This window comes from Condylura cristata, unplaced genomic scaffold (assembly GCF_000260355.1).
Source record: "Condylura cristata isolate star-nosed mole 26May11 unplaced genomic scaffold, ConCri1.0 scaffold00022, whole genome shotgun sequence".
NCBI classification, from domain to species: Eukaryota; Metazoa; Chordata; class Mammalia; order Eulipotyphla; family Talpidae; genus Condylura; species Condylura cristata.
In genome coordinates, this window is record NW_004567123.1 from 22,548,276 (window position 1) to 22,569,715 (window position 21,440).

Genomic DNA, 21,440 nt, shown 5'->3' on the forward strand with positions numbered 1-21,440 from the left:
ATCTGCCTGCTCTGCTCCCCACTCTGTCTCTGGTGACTCCTCTCACTTTCCACACCTCTGGCCTATGCCCCCATTCTATCTGTATAAATAAGTAAATCTTTAAAAAAAAAAAAGTTTCCTGGCAAAACACAGACTGACACATAAGTTCCCCGTCAGTTAGTCTCAAAGAAACTGGTGGATCTTAGTTTTACCCACACGCTCCAGCCATGGCCGGGAACCAGCTCAAGCCCTCTCAGCTGTTGTCTCCAAGGAGCTTTGCTTGGAGCTGGCCCTGTTCACACCCCTCCCTCGGCCACCTTCCGCCGAAGCCCTTGGATCACCGCTCCTAAGACACCCTTGGCTGTGTATAAATCCCACCTGGGCCCCCAGCCTGCCCCACACTGTACCCAACCGCACCCTCTCCTGCCTGGCATCCCCGGAGGTCTAGGGGTGCTGTTTACCCTTCACCCTTCCCCTGCTTGGCCTCAAGCAGGTGCTTACAGAATGTTACTCGCCACAGTGACACCTGCAGCACTGCTGACGGGTACAGCTAAAACCCTAACTTCAGGAACCTGGGGGGGAGGGTGCCCCTCCCAGTTCCTTCTGCAGCTAAGTGTCCAAGAGCGTGCGGAATAATGCTGGCTAGGGGAGGAGAGCCGAGGCCCTGCTGAGGGGCGGGGGTCTGGGACACAGCACAGAGGAGGTGGCTGAGGTGCCAGGCCGCTTTAATGAGCCCGAGGAACCCCTTCCCCACTCGCCCGCCCTCCCAGATCCTCCCGCTTCAGTTCCGGACAGGTCCAGCCTGCCCGTGCCCTTGGGGCTCTTCAGCTGGACTGTGAATTCTTCTGTCCTCTCAGTCGCTCCAGGCGCCTCCTCAGGTCTGGAGGCAGCTTTGCCCCCGCTGCCAAGAGCTCTCGGAGTCTCTGTTTGGGAGTCTTGGTGAGGTGGAAATTACAGGGCACGGGACCCTCTTCGAAGGTGACCCGACAGTTCCGTGTTGCTGGGTGGTAGCCCTCGGCGCTGGCGGTCACCACATAGTCCCCTGGGGTCAGCAGGCGCCAGTAATCCCCGCCCCAGGCTGAGGAGTGAAGGGTGAGATCAGGACCCAGGGACCCTCAGCTTCTGACCCACCCTAAGGTGGGGGTGGGCCCTCACTCACCCACCCCCAGCCACTCACCCGTAGTTATGTCGTGGTTGATCCCCTCCACGGCAATGACAGCATCTGCAATCCCCAGCTCTGTGTCCTTGTCGCGAACGACCCCCGTGATGCCCATGCGCACCTGTGTGGGAAGGTCAGCGAAACCCTGGCCCTTCTGCTGAGAGCGCCCTTCAGTTCATTTTTGGTTTTGTTCCCCTGCGAACTTGATGAAGGAGGGAAGTCTACTGTGTTCTCAGGTGCTGGTACTCTGATAAAAGACCTATTAAGTGACCAATGGCATCTGGGCCGGGAGAACTATAAACACCAAGGGCCTATCCTCGGGCTTCCACAATGCAGACCCTCGCTACTGGGCTTGTGGCTCTGGGACCCTTGGAAGTCACACTTAGGGAGCCCTTAGAAGGCTCCTGAGCCCCAGTGGCATCTGAAGCAGCTATGACTGGGTGACAGGCCCTGCCTACCCTTGCCCACAGGAGACTGTCCTGGGCAGCTCTGTGGACCACCCTGTGGGCCCCCAGAGTCTCCTCCCACTGATGTTGTCAGATGCCACCCTCCTGGCAAGTCTCTGAGGCAACCTGATGCCAACAAGCCTGACCCACGGTATTGGACCTTCAAAGACCCCTGAGGAAGTCAAACTCTGCAGGGGAGAGGGGCACTCAGATCCCACCTGCTCCAGGTAGGTAAGGAGGGCTTCTTTATTGTTCTCCCACTCCTGGGGCAGCTCACTCTCATGTGGGAACTTGTCACAGGACAGCTCCACAGTGACCTCAAAGCAGTTGGTGTGTAGGTAGCTGAAGTCATTCATGCCTAGGGTACCACAGGTTCGGGGAGTCAGGGGGCAGCACAGGAGCCCACCCCTCTGGTGCCCTCCTCTGGGAGACACTTGCCAGTGGGAAGTGAGCCCAGTGCTGTAGAGGACAGCAGATTGTCCTACCAGGGCAGGGCTGGGGCCCGGGGGCAACCCCACCCTTGGGCACATACTCCCGGGGACTGTATGCCAGTCGGCCCCGTTGATGATATTGCCCCGCAAGGAGAAGTCTTCATTGTGGCAGGGCCGGCGGTCCGGCTCCTGCATGGCCCGGTTCGTGCCAGCATACACGGTGCTGAGCCAGCGAAACACAGCATCGTCTGGGGTGGGAGTGAGCTCGCAGGCAGCCCACGGGGTCCGAGTCATGTCGAAGGGGTAGGACACCACCAGCTCGCCCCCGTGGAGGTTGGCGCTCAGCACAAAGGGGATCCGCTCCATCCACTCGATCACAGCCCGAGTTTCTGGAGCCACCTGGACAAGGGTAGGTCAGGAGAGGCAGGAAAGGGACGGGAGTCCCCAGGGTGGGGGCTGTCACCTGCCCCCAGATACTCACAGTGGCATTGGGCAGGGTATAGTAAGTAGGCAGCGGCAGGTGATGGTTGGGGACAGTGTCGGGCACCAGCCCATCGTCCTCCGCTTCCCACAGTTGTGTGTTGAGGTCAGCAAAGTTGTGGTTAAGGTCAATGAACTGCTGGGTCCAGCGGCCCTCTGCCCAGCCCACCAGCTCTGAGCCCTGGCAGGGGAAAGGCTTGCTCCAGCTCAGCCAGCCCCGGGCACCAGGGCGGAAGGAGCAGGGAGCCCTCGTGCCAGTCACCTACCCGGCGGAAGGCCGTCTCATAGCCGTCAGGGTTCATGGAGGGCAGCAGGTGAATGCGTGTTTCGGTGAGCAGCCGGGTCACCCGGGGGTCCCCGCGCAGGAACTCAAGGCACAGGAACTGCATGAGGAGCAGGAGCAGCTCCCGGCCCAGGGCCTCGTTCCCATGCATGCCGGCCACGTAGCGTACCTCGGGCTCCCCTGAGAGACACACAGGGGCTCGCAGCTGCCTCCCGCCCGCACCCCGCCCTGGGCCCACCTCACCCCCTCAGCCAGTACCCAGCTCGTGTTGCCCAGGCTGGTCTGACATTTCCATCACATACAGCTTCAGGCCCTGGTAGCTCTTCCCAATGCTGTAGATGCGGGTGATGTTGGGGCACTGCTCGTTCACCTGCTTCATCAGCTGGGGGCAGAGTGTAGCATGGCATGGGCATGGGAGGGCCCAGAGGGCAGAGCACAGGCAGAGCTGGAAGGACTTGGAGAAGCCAGTGGGGCGCACAGGAGGAGGCACCATGAGGCAGAACAGGACGGAGCAGCAGCGGAGAAGCGGGGGTCAGGACAGGGGAGGCCGCATCACAAGGGGCTGAGTGTCAGGGTGCGCAGCTGGACCCTCGCAGGAACTCAAGGCACAGAACTACATCAGGAGCAGAAGCAGCTACGCCAGGTTAGGGGCCAAAAGGAGAGGAAGGTGAGCGGCAGAGGGGAGGGAGTCGCGAGGGTTGGGTGGTAGCAGGGTGAGCCCTGGTGGGCAGGTGGGCAGGGGCCGAGCTAGGCAGAGGCTCCTCCTAGTCCGCCTGGTCACTGCCCTTATGTCTGACCTTCCTCATGGCCTTGTAGTCGTGATGCCGGAAGTCCAGAGGGTCAGAGGATGCCAGCACAGGGGGCTCAGGGAAGAGGCCGTTAGGATCTGGCAGAGCGCAAGGCCACAGCAAAGGTGAGTTCGCGGTGGAGGGTGCAGCCTGTCCACCTGGCCCCTGTCTGACTGCCCACCTGAGATGGGGCAGGCCAGGATCTCTGCCCGAAGGCAAGGGGCACCCCCCTGGAGCCAGGTCTGGGGTAGCAGGCGAATGAAGCGGGCCACCTGGGGCTCTGGCAGGAGATTCAGCACTGGTGTCTCTGGGTCTGAATTGGCAGGAAATACCTAGGGGCATCAAGTCCTTTGGTGAGGCGGCTTGACAGGCGGCAGCCAAAGGAGGAGTTGAGGCCTCCCAGCTCACCATCAAACCCACTCAAGCCAGAGCCACGAGAAGGTAGGCAGAGAGGCAGTGACTCCAGGCCCACTACCAGAGGGGTGCTCCAGCTGGAAACTGTGCCACGAAGGGCACCCACACCATGGTGGAAGTCTCTGGGAGGACACAGGCATGTTCAGAAGCAGGCAGACTCCCAAGCTGCCTCCTGGGTAGCACCATGCAGAGAGCACCCCCTTTTCTCCTGGGATGCAAGTCTCCCAACTCCTCAGGGGAGCCCCAGTCCAGGCCAGCATGCGCCAGTGGGTGCAGAGACCAACCCCCAGGTACCCCGGGACCACTCACTGCATCCATCCCACTGCTGAGGTTCCTGCTCCCCCACCAGATGCGACTGTCATTGCTGAACTGGACCTTAAATGATGTGACCCAGTCATACCTGGCAGGAGAGGTGAGGAGATGTCATCAGTAACCCCTAGGACTCCCCGCTCCTCACGACTTCTGGGCCCGGAGCTAGCCTGTCTCACCTCCAGATGGAGTTCCTGCCCTGTGTGATAATGCCTGAGAAGCGGGTAGGGTGCCTGGCATCCACCTGAAACCAGGGCTCAGTGTCCTGCTGCTCGGCACACCAGGCCCCATCGTACAGGTCTCCGTCCTCCAGGCCTGACTGTGGACACAGGACGGACGAGCGATCAGGCCTGACTGAGCTGCGTGGGATGGGTCGTGTCCGTGGGAAAAAGGTGGACAGGCAGCAAGGTCTAGGGGTCACCCTGCTCTGAGCCAGGGCCGCTGACCTGGATGTTGAGCCGTCCCCGGTGTGGTCCAAGACCGAAGGACTGGCTGCTGGATGCTTCAAACTGGCCATCTGAAACTCGCAGGGACTCCAGGCCGAGAGGGGGACAGTCTGGTGCAGAGAAAGAGCAGTGAGACAGGACCAGACCCAGGGCCAGTGGGAGGGTTGCCCACACCCCTGAGGCCAGGAGCTATGCGGGACCTCAGTGGGGGAGACACCTGGTTTTTGTTGCTTGGGAGGGTCGAGGGTTCCCGCGGGGCTGGTGGTCAGTGAAGGACTGGCTGTCCCCAGGGGTCTGGAGCGAGTCAGCTTCTTGCGTTTCTTTACGATGATTTTTTTCTTCTTAATGACCCGAATCCGGACATGCTGTTCTGAAGTCCCTGGGGGCCAGGGAGGCGCAGCAGGGAGTGAGAAGAACATAAAACCCCAGGCAGGGGCCTGCCAGTGCGAGGAAGCCTGCAAGCCTATGGCAGGCCCCACAAGCACCTGCGTGTGGCTTAACCGTGTAGTCTGATCCCAACCGGCCTCACGCCACTTGCTGGCTCTTTCCCCTTCCTGCCTGACCACCTGCTGGGCAAGCGCTGACCCCCTCTGGCACCCAGCCACTGGGAACTATTTGGTTCCTTACCTCTAGGCCTTTGCCCTGGCTGCCAACTCACCTCTGATTTCACTGCTAATGGCCACTGTCTCTTCCCAGCACAGCCCACGTGCTCCTGGAGGACCCTCCCCTGACTCTGACCCCCCCTCATGCCCGAAGCCCCCATGCCACCTCCCTCACTGGGTATGCCCTCTGGGCTGAGCTCCGTGTCCACCCTTCAGCCCGAGCGCAGGTGCCACTAGGTCCTCGGTGTCCCGCTCCAGGGCCACAGGTACCTGCAGAGCTGCTGCCTCTGCACACACTCTTTCCTCCAAACTGCCTCTCTCTTCCTTCAGGGAAGGAATTCAGAGATACTCACCCTCAGGACATAGTTCCAACTGCCTCCTCTCAGAAGCCCTCCTGGACTGCCTCCGCTTGCCTTCCCGCCCTCTGCTCCCACAACCAGCAAAGTTGGAAAGTCAGGCAGGCTTCTGGCTTCTCACCCCACCCCCACCCCCGGGGTGCCCCGGTCCCAGGCAGCCTCGCCAGAGTGTGGCCCCCCAGCCCCCTTTCCTGGCTCTTTCCTTCTAGCTGTGCCCTCTCCTACAGGGCTCTTTCTGCGTCTCTTCCTGCATCTCTTCCCACCTCCTGGTGTGGTCTCAGCAAAGGAAGGGTCTCAGTTTCATCACCAAGGAAAAAGGAAGGGCTGGGGGCTGCGAAAGAGGAGTAGCAACCCCCTGGCAGTCCCCGGAAGGCTGAGCAGAGCTGCAGAAGACAGGGGCAGCTGAGTCAGCAGGAGGCCCAGAGTGAGTGAGCAGGGGGAGAGGGAAAGAGGGAGTCAGGAGTAGGGAGGGAGTCAGGAGTAGGGAGGGAGTCAGGGAGTGAGCTGAGCCTGTGAGCGAGCCAGTGAGTGAGGGAGGCAGGAAGGGTCGCCAGGGAGGCAGGAGGTGGGACCACCGACGGAAAAGAAGGGGGCCCTCCGCTCGCAGCTCACCGTTCGTCTTCTCCGTGGGCAGTTGTGCCGGGCTGCTACTTGGGGCGGGGGTCGAGACTGGGGCCTGGGTGGCCAGGGGTGACGCGAGGCCTAGCACAGAGGCTTGGGTCGCCCCCAGACCCAAATCGACCGCAGGCGCACAGGCGGCCAGGGCGAGCAGCAGACCCCACATGGCGAGGTCCAGAAGTGGGGAGGAGCGGGCTCCGACTGACCCGCGGTAGGTAGGTTCGTCTCTTCCTGCCCGGTGCTCGGGAGCCCCCCGCCCCTTCCTGCTGTCGCCACACGCCCCCTCAGCCTCGGCCCGCCCACTGCCTGGTCGCTGGTCTCCCACCCAGGAGTGGAGTAAGTAAGGACTAGGTGGGGTGCATCAAGGGAATCACGGAGAGGGGCCGTCCGGAGGTCTCCCCACCCAACGACGCCCCCTCCTTCTCTGGCCACCGGAGCTCCCTGGCCTCCCAGAGCACCCCTCTTCACGGTAGGCACAGCCCCTCTGGTCACTCCCTTAAAGTGTGGGACTGCACCTGTGCGCGGCCTCTCAAGCTTCATTTTCCAAACGGGTAAACTGAGGCTCCCAGCGGCCAATTGACATGGCCAAGATAGGAAAGCTGAAAACTTTGGGAAGGAGACTAGAACCGGAGAGGGAGCTCTCTCCAGAACTAGAGGTCCCTGCCAGGAGGTGCTACCGAAAAAGGAGGGAAACTGAGGCGGGAGACTGGGGACTCTGGAGGGCTGGTGTCCAGGAATCCTGCTAAAGGACAGCCAGACAGGCCCAGCCAGAGGCAGCCCTTCCCACCGTCACCCAGATCCCGCCTCTCCTCTCTTCTCTCCCTCCCCTCCCCTACTCCTTTTCTTGCTGGCTGCCACGTTCTGGGGTTATATAACCAGAGGAAAGAAGCCTGATGCTACTCGCCTAGCTGGGGCGGGGGTGGAGGGGCAGCGGAGGCTTGATGTTGGTCCTGCCCTCCCCCTTGTCTTCCTTTCTCTCCAACCCAGGACTCCAAAATGCAAGACCCTCCCCTTCAACCCACCCTGTGGATCCCCCCACTCCAGGGACAAACATACAAGAATGAAGGTGAATCCACTGTGCTCTGGCCAATGGTTTGTCCCCCCAAGGCGCAGGCGAGGGAGATACTGCCATTCCCACCTAAGAAGTGTTGCCCAGAGGAGGTCAGGAATCCTCTGGAATACACCCAGCCCTGAGCAAATATTTTTCGTGCCACTGTCTATATAAACAAAGTAAGCCACCTAAAATGAGCAGTGGGTATCATTCTTGTGGGCCAATCTAACCAGACCTCTCGGAAGGAATACGCCTTAGCAATCCTGGATGAAGCCCACTGCCAGCAGGGTCAGCCTCAGAGCATGGCTGGAGCTCCTCCAGGCAACTGGTCACCCTCTGAGCTCTGTGGAGAGGGCCAGTGAGTCCCTGAAAGGAAGTTACCATGCCCACACAGGTCAGGGTCCCACTTTGGAATGCCCAGCCTGTATGACCACTGTCAGGTCCCAGAAAAACTTAAGGGATGCCAAAGCAGAGGGTCCCCAAAGCATAGAGCAGAATCAGGTGCAGCTGAAGCAACAGGTACTGTGGGGAATCCTTCCTGGGGGCAGAGGCTAGGACACCTCAGGTGGAAATAGAAACTGGCCTGAACAGACCCTGATGGTTGTTCCCCGCTACAAGCCCACCTGGCTACTTCCCTGCCTCTGGCCCCCAACATCATCTAAGTTTCACTGAGGGCTGTGAACGACCTCCTTCATATGGGAGCTAGGACATCGCTGACTCCTGAAGATCCCACATCCTGAAGTCCTGCCCCCATAGCAGCCTCATCATGATGAATTCCTCCTGGCTTAAGTTTCTTCACCCACAGCTCTCCAGTCTCATCTCCCTGACCTCTCCCCTGGCTCCCATCTACTCCAGCTACTCAGGCATGAGTACTCTCCTGGTGTGTCAGTGAAGCATGGTCACCTGAGGTAAGCAGCCTGGGGCCCTTAGCAATCATCTTTGCTCAGTTTCTGGTATGCAACTCAGTCCCTGATCTGAGTCTTGCCTCAGGTTAGCCCATGTACCTCCATGACGCAGAATGGACCTAAGCAGTCCCATGACCGCTCACTCCTTGGTGTGCAACTGTACGACTTACCTCTTGGAATGTAGCCGCGTCATATCTGGCCATGCAGACCCACCCAGAACCTTGTAGAAACTAAAGTGTACATAAGCCCCTGACTTGCTACCAAGGGGGGGCTCCGCGTTGGGGTACAAATGCACTGAGTCAGCACCAGTGCTTTAAACCTGCTTCTTGTGAGTCCTGGTGGCTAAGTTTGCTTTGTGCCAGCCATCTGTAAGGGGTTTTGTACATGTTCACCGAGGTCAGGGGCTCACCACTCAGATTGCCTTTCAGTGCCATCTGCTTCCACAGGCATTCCCTGTGCACCTAGCTGCACAGGGAGGCATCTCCCACTAGTGCTTCCATCCTCCCCTCACCACCAGCTCCCCCAGCTGCCTTTCTTCTGCTCATGACTGTCTTCGAGAACTTTGCTCTTCAAATGTGGCCGAGGATCAACAGCATCAGCGTCCCCTGGGATCTTGTTAGAAATATGAAGTCAGTACCCCAAGCCCAATCAGAATGTGCATTTTGACAAGATCCCCAGAGGTTTCAGCCTCAGGACTCACGTGCACATTACAGGCTGAGAAGCCTGGGAGTTTTCCAGTGCCTCCATCTAAAATGCATGATATTCTAACTTCCTGTGTCTGGTGGTGTTTGATGCCATCCATGCAAATCTCAAGCCACAGAGTATATCCACAGAACATGAGGAAGATGGTATTTCATTCATTTTGGAAGGATAGAGCCCCACGATATGACCCTACACTGAATTGCTTTTTAAAAACTAAGTCGTTTCATCAAAATACTATAAAATAGTTTTGCATGTTTAGGTTTGAAACAGAAGACTCTTTTCAACATTTCTCCATTCTCACTTTTAATTCTTCTTGTATTTCCCTCAATGTTTCAAATGCTACTTCTTGATTTTTCTGTGGATAACATTATCTGTGGATCTCTTACTATGGAATTAAGGATTTAGCTTTCCTAACACACACCCAAACACAAATGTGCAAGTATAGAAACATACATTTCTCCTCATTGTATCCTCTCTAAAGAATTAAATCACTGTTTATAGTCGATATTCAGTACTTAAAACCATGCAAATATTTTGGTGTACTTTTTTCATATAATAATTTATTTTTACATCATTTTGTACATTTTTTTTTCATCTCAATTGTAATCCTCGTGGGTTTCCCATCATGGAGTCATATTTTGGTGTGCTTGTATGTTCCCTGGAGTTAGCAATTACTTTGTTTTATTGTGGTTTTCTAGGCACCAATTGCTAATTCAGTACCAAAACTTCCAACAGAAATTACCAATATTGTGAACATGTCAAGGGCAGCAGATAATCAATCAATTTTATTTTCTTCTGAATTCATTCCTCCAGGAGCATCAATCCCAATTTTGATTCCAGGCTGGGTTACTTGCTTTCTTCACAAGGAATACAACTGATGTGTCAGACCAATCTCACCATCCCTCTTCTGGCTTGGCCTCGTTTCTTGAATTCCATACTGTCCCTTAGTTTAATTCCTTGTTTTGTTGAAGCACATCCTCCCATAACGCCCTAAGAAAGAATGTAGGCAAGTTCAAATTTTTGAAAACTTACATGGCCTGAAATGTCTTATTCTACCTTCATACTTGATAATCATTTGCGCAGACACACTTCTCTAGACTGGAAATCCTGTTCTCTCAGAATTTTGTGAGCATTGCTTTGTTGCTCTGGGAAGAGCCAAAGCAAGAATGAATGAATGAACGGCCCCAAGGACCAGAAGCAAGACCCTATGGACTTTTGAGCCTGTCACCACCAAAGATGTCAAGGTCACCAGACGTGAGTCTTTGTGCAGGACCTGCTAGAGGAAGACACAGAGACTGAGTATGGCTTACTGTTCCCTTGGGGACTGCCTGATCGCTTCCCCTCACCCCATCCCCATCAGTTTCCCTCGAAGTCTGGTATGTAACAAGGGTTAAAGCTCTCTCAGTGACAGCCCATCTCCACTCTTGCCTCCCAAGTCACTCAGCCGAGCTGTGCTGAACTTCTGTTAACTACCAGCCATTATCAGAGGCAAAAGTTTTCTTTTCCAGGTGACCTGTCCTTTCAAAACACATATGTGGTCCTTAATTTCATTTTCAGAGGGTAACCTTAACCTCCAGCTTGGAGGTTACTGTGTTCCAGCCTTCTTACATTCATTCACCTGCTTCACGCTGTTTCTGAAACCCAGGTATCTGAAACACCACCCACCTCCCTAAACAGCCACTCCTGCCTCATTTAGCAGGTCATGTGGAGGCCCAACCCCAGAAAACCCCAGGTTAGGTTCTTGGCAGGGCCTAGGTCTGCATGCCAGGGCCACAGTCCTGGGAAAAAGACGACAACCCTCCCTGCCTGGTCAGCTGTCTGTGTAGCAGTGGGGTTAGATGATTTCCTGAGACCCTGCCCCCGCGGGAGGGCCTAGGGCAGAGAATTAACAAAGGTAAGAGGAAGACTCTTAGTCCTCAGCAACTGCCAACCTCATTCTGGCTAAGCCCCACACAAGCCACCAACTCCTATGAGGCCAGAACCAGCAGCAAGCCCCTTGGCTGGGGCCCCACCTGGCAATAGGTCACAATACCCCAGCTGCCCAGTCCCAGAATGGCTGACCAAAGGGGGAGGAGGTGAGGAGGGTTTGGTGGGTGGGCATGTGGGGAGGGGGAGAATCCCAAAAAGCCCAATTCCCCACTCCCTGAGCTTACCCTTGAGTGTCTGCAGGGTCCTGCCCCTCCCACATTCCCAGCCCCGTACAAGTGTCCTTCCTGTAAGGGGCCACCTTCCTCCATGATCCATCTCTGCTTACCCAGGCCTAAAGCCCTTGTTCACCCCATCCCAGTCTCTCTCAGGGGCCTGGGGGCTGGGGAGGGGTCAGGTGGTCCAGTGTGTCCATGTGTGTCCCCCTGGGACCCTAGCCCTGCCCGGCTCCTGGACAGTGTCCTAGGGCTGGGGGCGCTGGGGCTGTCAGTTCCGGCAGTCTTTTCCACAATTGGCCCAGCCTTGCTGCTGCTGCTACTGGTCAGTTTCCTGACCTTTGACCTGCTCCATGGGTAAGTGGACGTCAGCCTGACAGGTGGGAAGGCCTGGGCAGGTAAGCAAGTGGTCAGCCTCCTAAAGTTCAACTGCTACCCTCTCTCTCTGCAGGCCTGTAGGTCCCACCTGGCCACAGCACACACTTCTCACAAGGGGCCAGAGTCAGGGGGCCGGCGAGGGTCCAGGGCAGCAAGAAGCTTTGCTCCTACCGATGGTGGCCGTCACGAGACAACTCGGCCTCCAGGATGCTCTGTTACTGCTGCTCCTGGGCCTGGGGCTGGTCCTGGGAGCCCGCGGTGTGCCCTTGGCCCTGCTGGGCCTGGCTTTCTGCCTCCATCCTTGGGTGTGAGTGCCCTGCTGAGGCACGGGGTGCTTTGCAGAAATACACTGACCCTGCTGCTTCCTCAGACCTTCTTTCTTCGACCCTGGGCTGGGCAGGCAGAAGAGGGCCTCTTATCCCCAAACTCTATTGCAGGGAACCTCTGACTCACACTATAGGCAGTAGATCCTCGGGTCTATGTGTGAAGTGAGATGGGGAACAGGGAAGCCAAGGCAGGATTTGCAGCCAGTGGAGATCTTGTGGGGTGGGGTGGCCACGCCAGCCTCTTTTGTGATTCTGGAGAATGAGGGTCCAGAGAGAAAGACTTGTAAGGGAGGAGAGTAGACGCGGTGATTGGCCACGGAGGACGGGAAGGGAACTGGGGAGGGCTTCCCACAGGAAAGCATGAGGAACTACCTCTGTGGGCTCGCACCCGGCTGCCCTGACAGCCTGGTGGGCCCCTGGGGAGGAAGTCAGGCGAGCCTCACCCCTGCAGTGGCTTCCCTCTTAGCTGGACCCCACCCCTGCCTGGGTCACAATGGGGCCCCCAGGGGAGGGTGGGGGTCAGTGAGAGTGGGTGCTCAGCCCTGGCTGCCAGGCTGGCCTGGGCGCCTCGGGAAGCAACATGACTTAGGTGGCTCTGCCAGAGGTAAGCCCCACTCCCAACTCCAAGCCCCAGCTCACCCACGCGGGTGCCTGCTTGACCCCTCTGTCTCCAGCTGCTCCTGCAGCTGGCCTGGTCCTCTCCCCAGGCGCACCAGTCACGATGCAGCAGCCGCGAGTGGAGACGGATGCCATCACCGGTGGGGCCGGCGAGGGGCCGCAGCGGGCAGTGCCCTGGTCCACCTGGGTCACGCGGCAGGACTGGGTGCGCTGGTGCTTGTGCCACGTGCCCCGGAGCTGGGCCCACTGGTGGGGCACATCTGGCTGGCGGCAGCCTCTGCAGCGCATATTGTGGGGTCTCGAGGGGATCCTCTACCTGCTGCTGGCGCTGATGCTGTGCCACGCGCTCTTCACCACCGGCTCCCACCTGCTGAGCTCCTTGTGGCCCGTGGCGGCTGCGGCGTGGCGCCACCTGCTGCCGGCCCTCCTGCTGCTGGCGCTCAGCGCTCTCCCCGCCCTGCTGCTCACCGCCTCGTTCCTGCTGCTCTTCTCCACGCTGCTGAGCCTCGTGGGCCTCCTCGCCTCCATGTCTCACCCAGGTCACACTCAGGACTTGGACCAATAGAAGGGCAACCCCACCCGCTGCCTGTGTCTGTTGAGCCCTGGCCCAGGGCCTGAGGCCCAGGGGAGCGGGAGGGCAGTGGGGCCAGAACCCCTAGTCCCTAGCACGGTCAGAACAGGGGTGATGTTTCTGGAGCTGGCAGGGTGGACTGGGCTGACCCCTGGGCACTTCCCTCAAGCCGATGCTGCAGTACTTGGTATAGGGAGTCCGGAGATTTGAGGAGAGAGGGAACAGGCACAGAGTTTAGCTGGGGGCCACGAAGCGCTCCCATGTGGCTGTGGTCACAGCTACCGGATGGCCCTTAGCTCGTGGCAGGCTTTTATTCTTGCAGTTGCGCAGCAGTCTCATCTTCAGACCCCCTGAGAACTACCTGGGGACCCTGAGCTTGTCCAGAAAGAGGGGTACCCTCTTTCCATTTCCCCGGGCTCTGGGGATCATTGACAGAAAACTAGCTGGAAAAAGGCTGCCAGAAGCTGCATGAGAGGCCTCAATCTGCTTCCCCGACTTTCCTGTCCACTCCCTAGATTTTCTACCTCCCTCCTCTGTCCACTAACCTGGGAAATGGGTCAACAGGGTAGCAAGGCCCCAAAGTGTGTACTCCTTACGGCTCTCAAGATCTGTTATGGAAATCAGAAAGATATCCCATTTCACCCTCACATAATGAGCTAATTAATTCCGTTGAGTCTCCATGTCAAGTGGGTCCCTACCTCATCACAGACTTGCGAGTCAAAGGCAACATCTATGTATCTTGTAAAAACCGGAAGACTATACGGTATTCTACTGAACTCTAAGAGCATTCTGTAGGCTCAAAAGGAATTTTGACTCCAAAAGCTGCTCTAAGTGCAGGAGGCTTCCTGAACCTTTAGAGAAATACTGCTGTGGATTCAATTTTGACTCTAAAATGGTAAACCCTGGATGAGAGGGTGTAGACAAGAGGTGAAAGGTGGAGTGCTGTGAAATCGCAAAATGTCCAAATGTGAAATGCTCTCTTCTGACTGTGACCGGCTCGGGGGCCAGGGTTGGGGGCCAGCAGATGCTTGCACGGCTGTGTGAGTGGAGAAAAGAGTCCTTGGGTTTTTAAAAACTACCTAGCAGGCTGTTCCCAGCACCAAGTCTTAGAAGGTGGCATCCCTTACTCCTGGAGACTGGCCATTCACACATCTGTGGACCCTTTGAACAAAACAGTGAGTGACCAGTTATTACCAAGCGAGACACGTGTAGACACTTAGCCACTGACAACACGCTCCCGACCCATCTCCTGACCCCACCCAGCCCCTGACTCTCCCCAACTTCCACCCATACTAACCCCACTGTATGTGAAACCTTAAAATCCCTTTCCTGAAGCCTGAGATCCAAAGTCCCCCACTCTTGTCACTTAAATGCTCAGCCTCAGGGACCAGCTTCTGGAAACCTGGCTCATATTTGCTAAAACCTATTTGCTATCAAGTTTTGTGACCCAGCCTTGCCCCTGGTTAGAGAGCCTCAGTATCAGTGCCTGGAAATCCTAGGCACAGTCCTCACTTCCTTGTGAATCTCCCTGAAATACGGCTTGGTAGCAAGGGCAAGTCAGGGCATGGAGATGGTGTCGCTAGGAGCTAGCACGGGCTTTGCTGCAGTAACTGAGGTTGGGTTTGAACCCCAACACTGTCGCTGTCCAGCTCCATGGCCTTGTGGTAATTACTCCACTTTCTCAAACTTCCTTTTCCTCATGGGAAAAAGCCAGAAGACCTGGTGTGGGGACCCTGTGGGCCTCCTGGCATATGGATGAAGTTGCTAGCGTGGTGCCCGGAGCCACAAACTGCAGCTATGTCATTATGGTCTCATTTCACAGAGAAGCCAGACTCAGGATAACTGCTGGCCAGTGGCAAGGCTGAGGTTTTGAGTCCTATTTCACACTACACTCTGTTAAAGGGAAAGTGATGGAGGAAACCCAGACTAACTCAAGACCCCATGGTTCTTAATGCCTGTTTGTAGAGATAAAGCTAAATGTGAGGCTTGGGGCTCTCGCTGACCTGGCTGTGTGCATTGCTGGCCAGGGACATCCCTCTGGAGCCTTGGGGTCACTCTGATTAAGGGGAAGAGGTCATTTTGGATCCAGACCAGACACATGTTGGGAGATGGGGTCATACCTTGGGCAAGAGCAAGGAGGGGCCTTCTCCCTTCCCTACACAAATGTCTGCCTCCTACCTTTCTCCTCTACTGCTGTGAGGTGAGGTTGTGTCAGTCAGATAGGCGGACGGGTCCTATCAAGGTAGATGAACACACACCCTTGACCCAGCGACCCAAAATGAATTCTCACAGAGGTCCATAAAGACCTGGTTCTCAAAGTGTGACCCCAGGAATCACCTGGGAACTGGCTAACACTCAATGCTAAGCCCCCCACTCCTGGGTGCTGAATCACAGCCTGCATTTTAGCAAGAGGCCCAGGTGAGACAATGCATTCTAGTGCTGGAGAAGCACCACAGAAAGCAGAATATGTTTGGGAATGATGGTTGCACTGGGAGGAAGATGAAGAAGAAAAGACATGGCAGATGAGCAAGGTGGAAAGGAAGCAGCAGGAATGGATGCCACATGGATTGATCTGGAAATCCTACCACTGAATGAGTAATACAATTCCTTCTACACAAGTTTAAAAGAATGCCAGCAAAACAAGGCACTTATTTTGTTGTTGCAAGAATACATAAAAACAAAAGATTAACAGAGGTTATGACCAATTCTAAGAGCAGGTACATGAGAGCCAGATGTAGAGATGAAAGTTATAAGGTGACAGACCTTAATATTTGAAAGAAAAATGACATCATTTGAGAAAATTCCTTCAGATGTAAATAAGGTTATCCATTTAGAAGGCCTTAAAAATGCAAGCCTGTGGCCCTCCCTAGTGGCACAGCGGTTAAAGCACAGCACTGAGAAGCTAAAGCCACTTCCGCATGAGCATGAGTTCGATTCCCGCCTGCCCTGGAGGTGACCACATGGCGCGGCAGACCTCTCCTGACCCGCCCGCTGCCCCCCTCAGCAGTGTACTTCGACCATCTGCCTGTTCTGCTCCCCACTCTGTCTCTGGTGAGGTCTCTCGCCGCTCCTGAGCCTCTGGCCTGTACCCCAGCTCTGTCTGCATAAATAAATCTTTTTTTAAAAATGCAAGCCTGGGGGAAGGAGGATGGAATTTTGAGTTAACAGTTTGCCCCCAGAAGGGACTACTGTCCCACCGGCCTCAGTGGCCTTGAATGAAGAGGGCAGCCGAGATCCAGCAGCCCTAGTCTGGTCAGCAGAACAAGCCCATCAGCCTCAGCTCAGTCGTGTGAGGGGCCCTGCATCTAAACAGAGCGGGGACCCACAGAAGCAAACACATCCTGGGAGGACTTCCTCTGCCCCAGTCAACAGGGGTCTTCACTCTGTGGGAGAGTGGGGGAAGGATCGGGTTCTTGGAAGGAGGCTGTGCGAGCCAGCTGCGGGACCTGACTCAGAAAGGGCCCTCTCCCCAACTCCTGTGTGCAGGATAAAGGCAGGTAAGTGGTGGCTGAGGCTTTGGGGAAGCGGCTCTCGCTCTCTGTGCAGTCTGTGGCTACAGGAAGGAGGGTGGAGGCCAAGTCCTGGGGGGAAGGAAATGGCCTGAGCTTCAAAGAGAGACCACCCAGGGAGCAGGTGCCAGGTACGGATGCCCCAGTGCCCCGGTGCAAATGTGCTGGGTGCAAACGTGCCAGGACCGGGGCAGCTTCGGGCTAGAGGTGCACTGAGCCAGGAGGGCAACGTCGTCAGACTGACCGAGGGTGGAAGAAGGTCAAGGCGAGGGATCCTGCCGGGCGTCGGGGATTCCTGTGACGGGTTATGGGGTACCTGCCGCAGTCGACCTCCTGCTCTCCCCAACTCAGGTGCTAGGGAAGACGGCAGTGGCTGGTGGGCATCGAGGCAGCGCGAGTGTGATGCTTAGTCTTAGAAATTACAGATGTATTCAGGGATTGGAGGGCTGTGGGCACCCACATAAGGAAAGAGCTGCTCCTTTGAGAATATCAACGACGCCCGAGTGACAGCAGCTGCACGCGGCGACTGACAGTGCAAGGCGCGCCCCCTGGCGGGGATCGCCTGCTAAGAGTGGGGCTCGGCGCCGGAGAGGAAAGGGGAGGTGGGAAAGAGAGGAGAGAGTACCCCAACCGCTGAGAAGGAGGAAAGAGCATCTAGGGAGGAGCATCTAGGGCCTACTGCCACGACAGAAGCGTCTCTGTGAACTCTTCAGCCCTTCTTCCAAATGTCCAGCTTGGTCCCCTAGTCAGAATCCTGGGGAATGATGAGATCATAGCAGCTTCACTAGTCTCAGGCCCCTGGACCTTCCCCAGTCTGATGAGCTCCCGTTCTTCCTGGAGTAAAGAGCTGTCCTTTCTGACAGTGTCAGTCTGGATGCAACCAACTTTGGATAAATTATTTTTTTTTCTTCTGAGCAACCATCTCCAACTATATTCTGGTTCCCTTGAGTATTTCCTATATTCTTGCTTCCCCTATATTGACTGATCGCCTTTTAAATATCTTCTCTAAATTTGTTTTAACTTGATTTAATGTCTCTTGCTTCAACTACATTTTTCTGGGCTATGACTTCAAATATCTAACCAGAAAACAAATTTTAAAATTGATATGTGATATTGTCTACTTGCAAAAAATGTGTAAAAATCGTGAAACCTTCTAAATCAAATACTACATCCATCTAAAAGTCAGATTGGGGTGGAGACTCTGTGTGTGTTCATCCTCCAACTCTGCAAACCAGGATTCCCAGGCAATGCACTTTAGCAATTGCTGCTCACAGACACCTTTGACTTGAAAGTGATTTAAAAGGAACTGCTTCTAAGATTCCACCAGTACGAGTTTTTGTAGGGCCCTCCCTGGTGACGCAGTGGGTTAAAGCACCACACTAAGAAGTTAAAGCCACTTCAGCATGAGTTCGATCCCCACCCCTGGAGGTGACTACATGGCGAGGCAGAGCTCTCCTGACCCGCCTGCTGCTCCCCTCAGCATGTACTTCGTTGATCTGCCTGTTCTGCTCCCCACTTTGTCTCTGGTGAATCCTCTCACTGCCCCAGCACCTCTGACCTGTACTCCAGTTCTGTATGCATAAATAAATAATTCTTAAAAAAAAATAGAGTGAACAAACCCATCAAAAAATGGATAGAAGATCCAAAAAGACACTTCTTCAAAGAGAAAATGCAGATGGCCAACAAGCATATGAAAAAATCTCCATCATCACTTGTAATAAGGGAAATGCAATTCAAAACCACAGCAAGATACCACCTCACACCAGTGAGAATGGTACATTTTAAAACAACTAGCAACAACAAATGTTGGTAAGGATGTGGAGAAAAAGGAACTCTCCTATACTGCCGGTGAGAATGCCAACTGGTACAACCACTATGGAAAGATGTGTGGAGATTTCTCATACTGCTAAAAATGGAGCTTCCCTATGACCCAGCAATCCCACCCCTAGGTATCTACCCAAAGGACACCAAAACATTGACTCAAAAGGACACCTGCACCTCATGTTTATTGCTGCTCTATTTACAATAGGGAAAACGTGGAATCAACCCAAAATAGATGACTGGATTTAAAAGATGTGGTACATATACACAATGAAATATCACTCAGCAATCAAAAAAGATAAACTCATGCCATTTGCCCCAATATGGATGGAGCTGGAAGGGTTCAAGCTTAGTGAAATAAGCCAGAAAGAAAAAGAAAAATACCGGATTTTTTTTTTTTAAGTTCTAGCTGCTAAGTTTTTTTTTTTTTTAAAGATTTATTTATTTATTCATACAGAACTGGGGCACAGGCCAGAGATGGGGAGGGTGAGAGGATTCACCAGAGACAGAGTGGGGTGTGCAGAACAGGCAGATCGAAGAAGTACACTGCTGAGGGGAGCAGCGGGCGGGTCAGGAGAGGTCTGCCACGCCATGTGGTCACCTCCGGGACAGGCGGGAATCGAACTCGAACTCGTGGAAGTGACTCAAGCCTCTTAGTGCTGTGCTTTAACCTGCTGCACCACCAGGGAGGGCCAATACTGGATGTTTTTAGCAGAAGGGTAAGGGATTGGAGGGGGTTGGGGGGAGAAAAACCAGTTCTAAAAAAATTAAAACAAAAGCAACAAACAACTATAAACCAAAGACATTTTACAGGGTAAGAAGGGGAATGGGATAAAAAATGGGGTAGGAAGAGTGCACGGGACTGTGGTGATCACACACAGGTGAATTGGTGGTGGGAAGTCCACGGGATTACAACCAAGATGAAAAAAAATGCACAAAATGAAGAATGATGTAAAAAAAAAAAAAAAAAAAAGGTTTTGTAGACTGTTGGTCCTTAACCTTGACCAAGTGATTCAACACATTCTATGCAAAGAGATGGATAATACAACAGAAGGCAAGTTATTCACTTATATTGAGAGGCTTTGGCTAAAATGTTTCAAAAAGAAATACTAATTTTCTGAATAGAAACCCCCACCCCCAACCAGGAACATAAAGGCTGATGTCACAACTGAAATGCTCAAGCATCTTTTACTCCTTTCAGGAATATCTTTGGTATAGTGAAAAAAAAAAAAAAGGATGATGAAGCTATTCTTTAAAACCCAAAATTGACAGGGAGTCATATCAGCTTATCTTATATGATTTATCAATGATCAAATACGGTTTTTCAGACAATAAAATTTGAGTTCTGTCATGCTTAACTAACAATAAAATGACACATCGGAGACACATAAAATGTCCATCATTTTTATATCTCAAAACACAGAGCAGGAGACAATTTAAATGCAAGTATTTTTTAAGTTTCTTGTTTACCAGTCATGACTGAATAAAATCTGTAACAGAGGAGCCAAACTTTTTAGTGTCTTATACTGTATGCTTATATTACAACAAGCTGACAACAAAAAATTTTTTTTCATAAACTTATCTATAGCAGATATGTTGGCATGCTAAAGAAAAGGTTTTGAAGGCTCTCTGTGGACATGAATTAATATGACAAGATGGGATGGAAACGCAGAGGTAATGGGAGACAGCACATTCAATAATCCTCAGACTGAGAATTCCAATTTGGGATGACGTCTCAAGGGAGCAGAAAAGCCTAAGAAAAGTTCCATAGGGAAGGCGGCAATTAAAATTCCTAAAAGGTAATTTTACCCATCAGAATGGCAAGCAATCAAGAGAGCCCAGTGAAGCTGTAGATCAGTCCAGGAATGCAGTTTTCTCCAGCAACTCTGACAAGACTCAGAATCAAAGGGGAAAGAGTCTGGGCAGAAGTTTTGAGGGATCGGGCAACCTAGATGAAGCAGAATAGAGGTGCTCCAAGGAATTTTTTTTTATAAACAAAAAGAAAAATTAACTGTGGCCAAAAAAATAAGTAATTTAAAATTCTATTCCTAAAAAGAAAAAAAAAACCTTTCACTTTAGTATATTCATTCCATTTTTTGTCTCTACAAGAAAACCACACTTGTTTCAGGCACTGTGCTAGTACCTTTGTACCTTGTCTTATATGATTCTCAAGAGCCCTATGAAGAGTCATATATTTTTTAAGATTTTTATGCATATACCACTGGGGTACAGGCCAGAGGTGCAGGGGCAGTGAGAGGATTCACCAGAGACAGAGTGGGGAGCAGAACAGGCAGATGGACTAAGCACACTGCTGAGGAGAGCAGGGGTGGGTCAGGAGAGGTCTGCTGCACCGTGTGGGTCATTTCCCAGGCCAGGGACAAACTCAAGCTGAAGCCGTAGCAGCTAGCTTCACAGTGCTGCGTTTTAACCTGTTGCACCACCATGGAGGGCCCCAGACTTGTATTTTTTTTTTATAGATTTATTTGTACAAACAAGAACTAGGGTACAGGCCAGAAGTATGGAGGATGAGACAGAGTGGGCAGAACAGGCGGATTGACTGAAGGGGAGCAGCAGGCACACAGGAGAGCTGACACACATCTTGTGATCAAACTCATGCTGCAGTGGCTGCAGACAGCTTCATAGTGCTTCTCTTTAACACCTTCACTACCAGGGAGACCCTCAAGAATTTTATTAACTTAACATTGTCTGTACCAGCTTTCCCTGCACCATGTGTGTTAACAGCTCCTTTCCACTTACATTTAGTAGGTCACTAATGTGACCTACTGAAGAATCAGTATTTTCTGGTCTATTTCCATTCCCTTTATGTGAAATATTATATCGTTGGCCAAGGTAAAAGTTCAGTAAGCAGCATTATAGTTAACGTAAGGAATCTGCATCCTCTCGCACCCAGTTCTTCAAGGTTATTGAACGGGTCTGTGCTGATTTTCCTGCCCCAGGTCTCTCATCAACTGACCGCTCCATTCCTACCCCCAGCTACCATTTTGTCCACATCCCAATCTTGATGCTTAGGAGTTGTGAATCTAGGGCCCAGATCACACTCATAACTTCTTTACGGATTTTGGTATATCTTCCACCTTCCTACATTG

The 21,440-nt window shown here is 53.6% G+C and overlaps 3 protein-coding genes across 4 annotated transcripts; 2 read left to right on the top strand and 1 right to left on the bottom strand.

Moving 5' to 3' along the window:
• Positions 1-685: 685 nt before the first annotated feature.
• On the bottom strand, positions 686-6,477 carry CPXM1 (carboxypeptidase X (M14 family), member 1). Of its 2 annotated transcripts, none has more exons than XM_004687345.1 (14): positions 6,306-6,477; positions 4,953-5,114; positions 4,736-4,845; positions 4,469-4,608; positions 4,290-4,380; positions 3,748-3,898; positions 3,576-3,664; positions 3,037-3,160; positions 2,762-2,958; positions 2,497-2,676; positions 2,339-2,414; positions 1,803-1,942; positions 1,157-1,259; positions 686-1,057 (listed from the first exon to the last, which is right to left on the bottom strand). In XM_004687345.1, the coding sequence occupies exons 1-14, from the start codon at positions 6,475-6,477 to the stop codon at positions 804-806; spliced, it is 1,989 nt and encodes a 662-aa protein (XP_004687402.1). In that variant the 3' UTR covers positions 686-803. The 2 variants fall into 2 exon arrangements, with proteins under 2 accessions (XP_004687402.1, XP_004687401.1); XM_004687344.1 differs by having other exon boundaries at positions 2,117-2,414.
• Positions 6,478-11,204: 4,727 nt separating this feature from the next.
• On the top strand, positions 11,205-11,799 carry LOC101633502 (chromosome unknown open reading frame, human C20orf141). Its single transcript, XM_004686999.1, has 2 exons — positions 11,205-11,467; positions 11,562-11,799. Exons 1-2 carry the CDS (start codon positions 11,205-11,207, stop codon positions 11,797-11,799), a joined length of 501 nt encoding a protein of 166 aa, XP_004687056.1.
• A 544-nt stretch (positions 11,800-12,343) lies between these two features.
• TMEM239 (transmembrane protein 239) lies at positions 12,344-13,010 on the top strand. The gene is made up of 2 exons (XM_004687346.2): positions 12,344-12,418; positions 12,522-13,010. Exon 2 carries the CDS (start codon positions 12,536-12,538, stop codon positions 12,995-12,997), a length of 462 nt encoding a protein of 153 aa, XP_004687403.1. The 5' UTR covers positions 12,344-12,418; positions 12,522-12,535; the 3' UTR covers positions 12,998-13,010.
• Positions 13,011-21,440: the final 8,430 nt, after the last annotated feature.

What these genes read in the sequence shown, in the direction of transcription:
- CPXM1 (XM_004687344.1), bottom strand. Translation starts at nt 6,477, where the DNA reads ATGTGGGGTCTGCTGCTCGCCCTGGCCGCCTGTGCGCCTGCGGTCGAT. An exon ending in CCTGGCCTGCCCCATCTCAG is followed by an intron (nt 3,665 to 3,747) that starts GTGGGCAGTCAG and finishes GCGCTCTGCCAG; the next exon opens with ATCCTAACGGCCTCTTCCCT. An exon ending in ATGAGACGGCCTTCCGCCGG is followed by an intron (nt 2,677 to 2,761) that starts GTAGGTGACTGG and finishes TTCCCCTGCCAG; the next exon opens with GGCTCAGAGCTGGTGGGCTG.
- LOC101633502 (XM_004686999.1), top strand. Translation starts at nt 11,205, where the DNA reads ATGATCCATCTCTGCTTACCCAGGCCTAAAGCCCTTGTTCACCCCATC. An exon ending in ACCTTTGACCTGCTCCATGG is followed by an intron (nt 11,468 to 11,561) that starts GTAAGTGGACGT and finishes CTCTCTCTGCAG; the next exon opens with GCCTGTAGGTCCCACCTGGC.
- TMEM239 (XM_004687346.2), top strand. Translation starts at nt 12,536, where the DNA reads ATGCAGCAGCCGCGAGTGGAGACGGATGCCATCACCGGTGGGGCCGGC.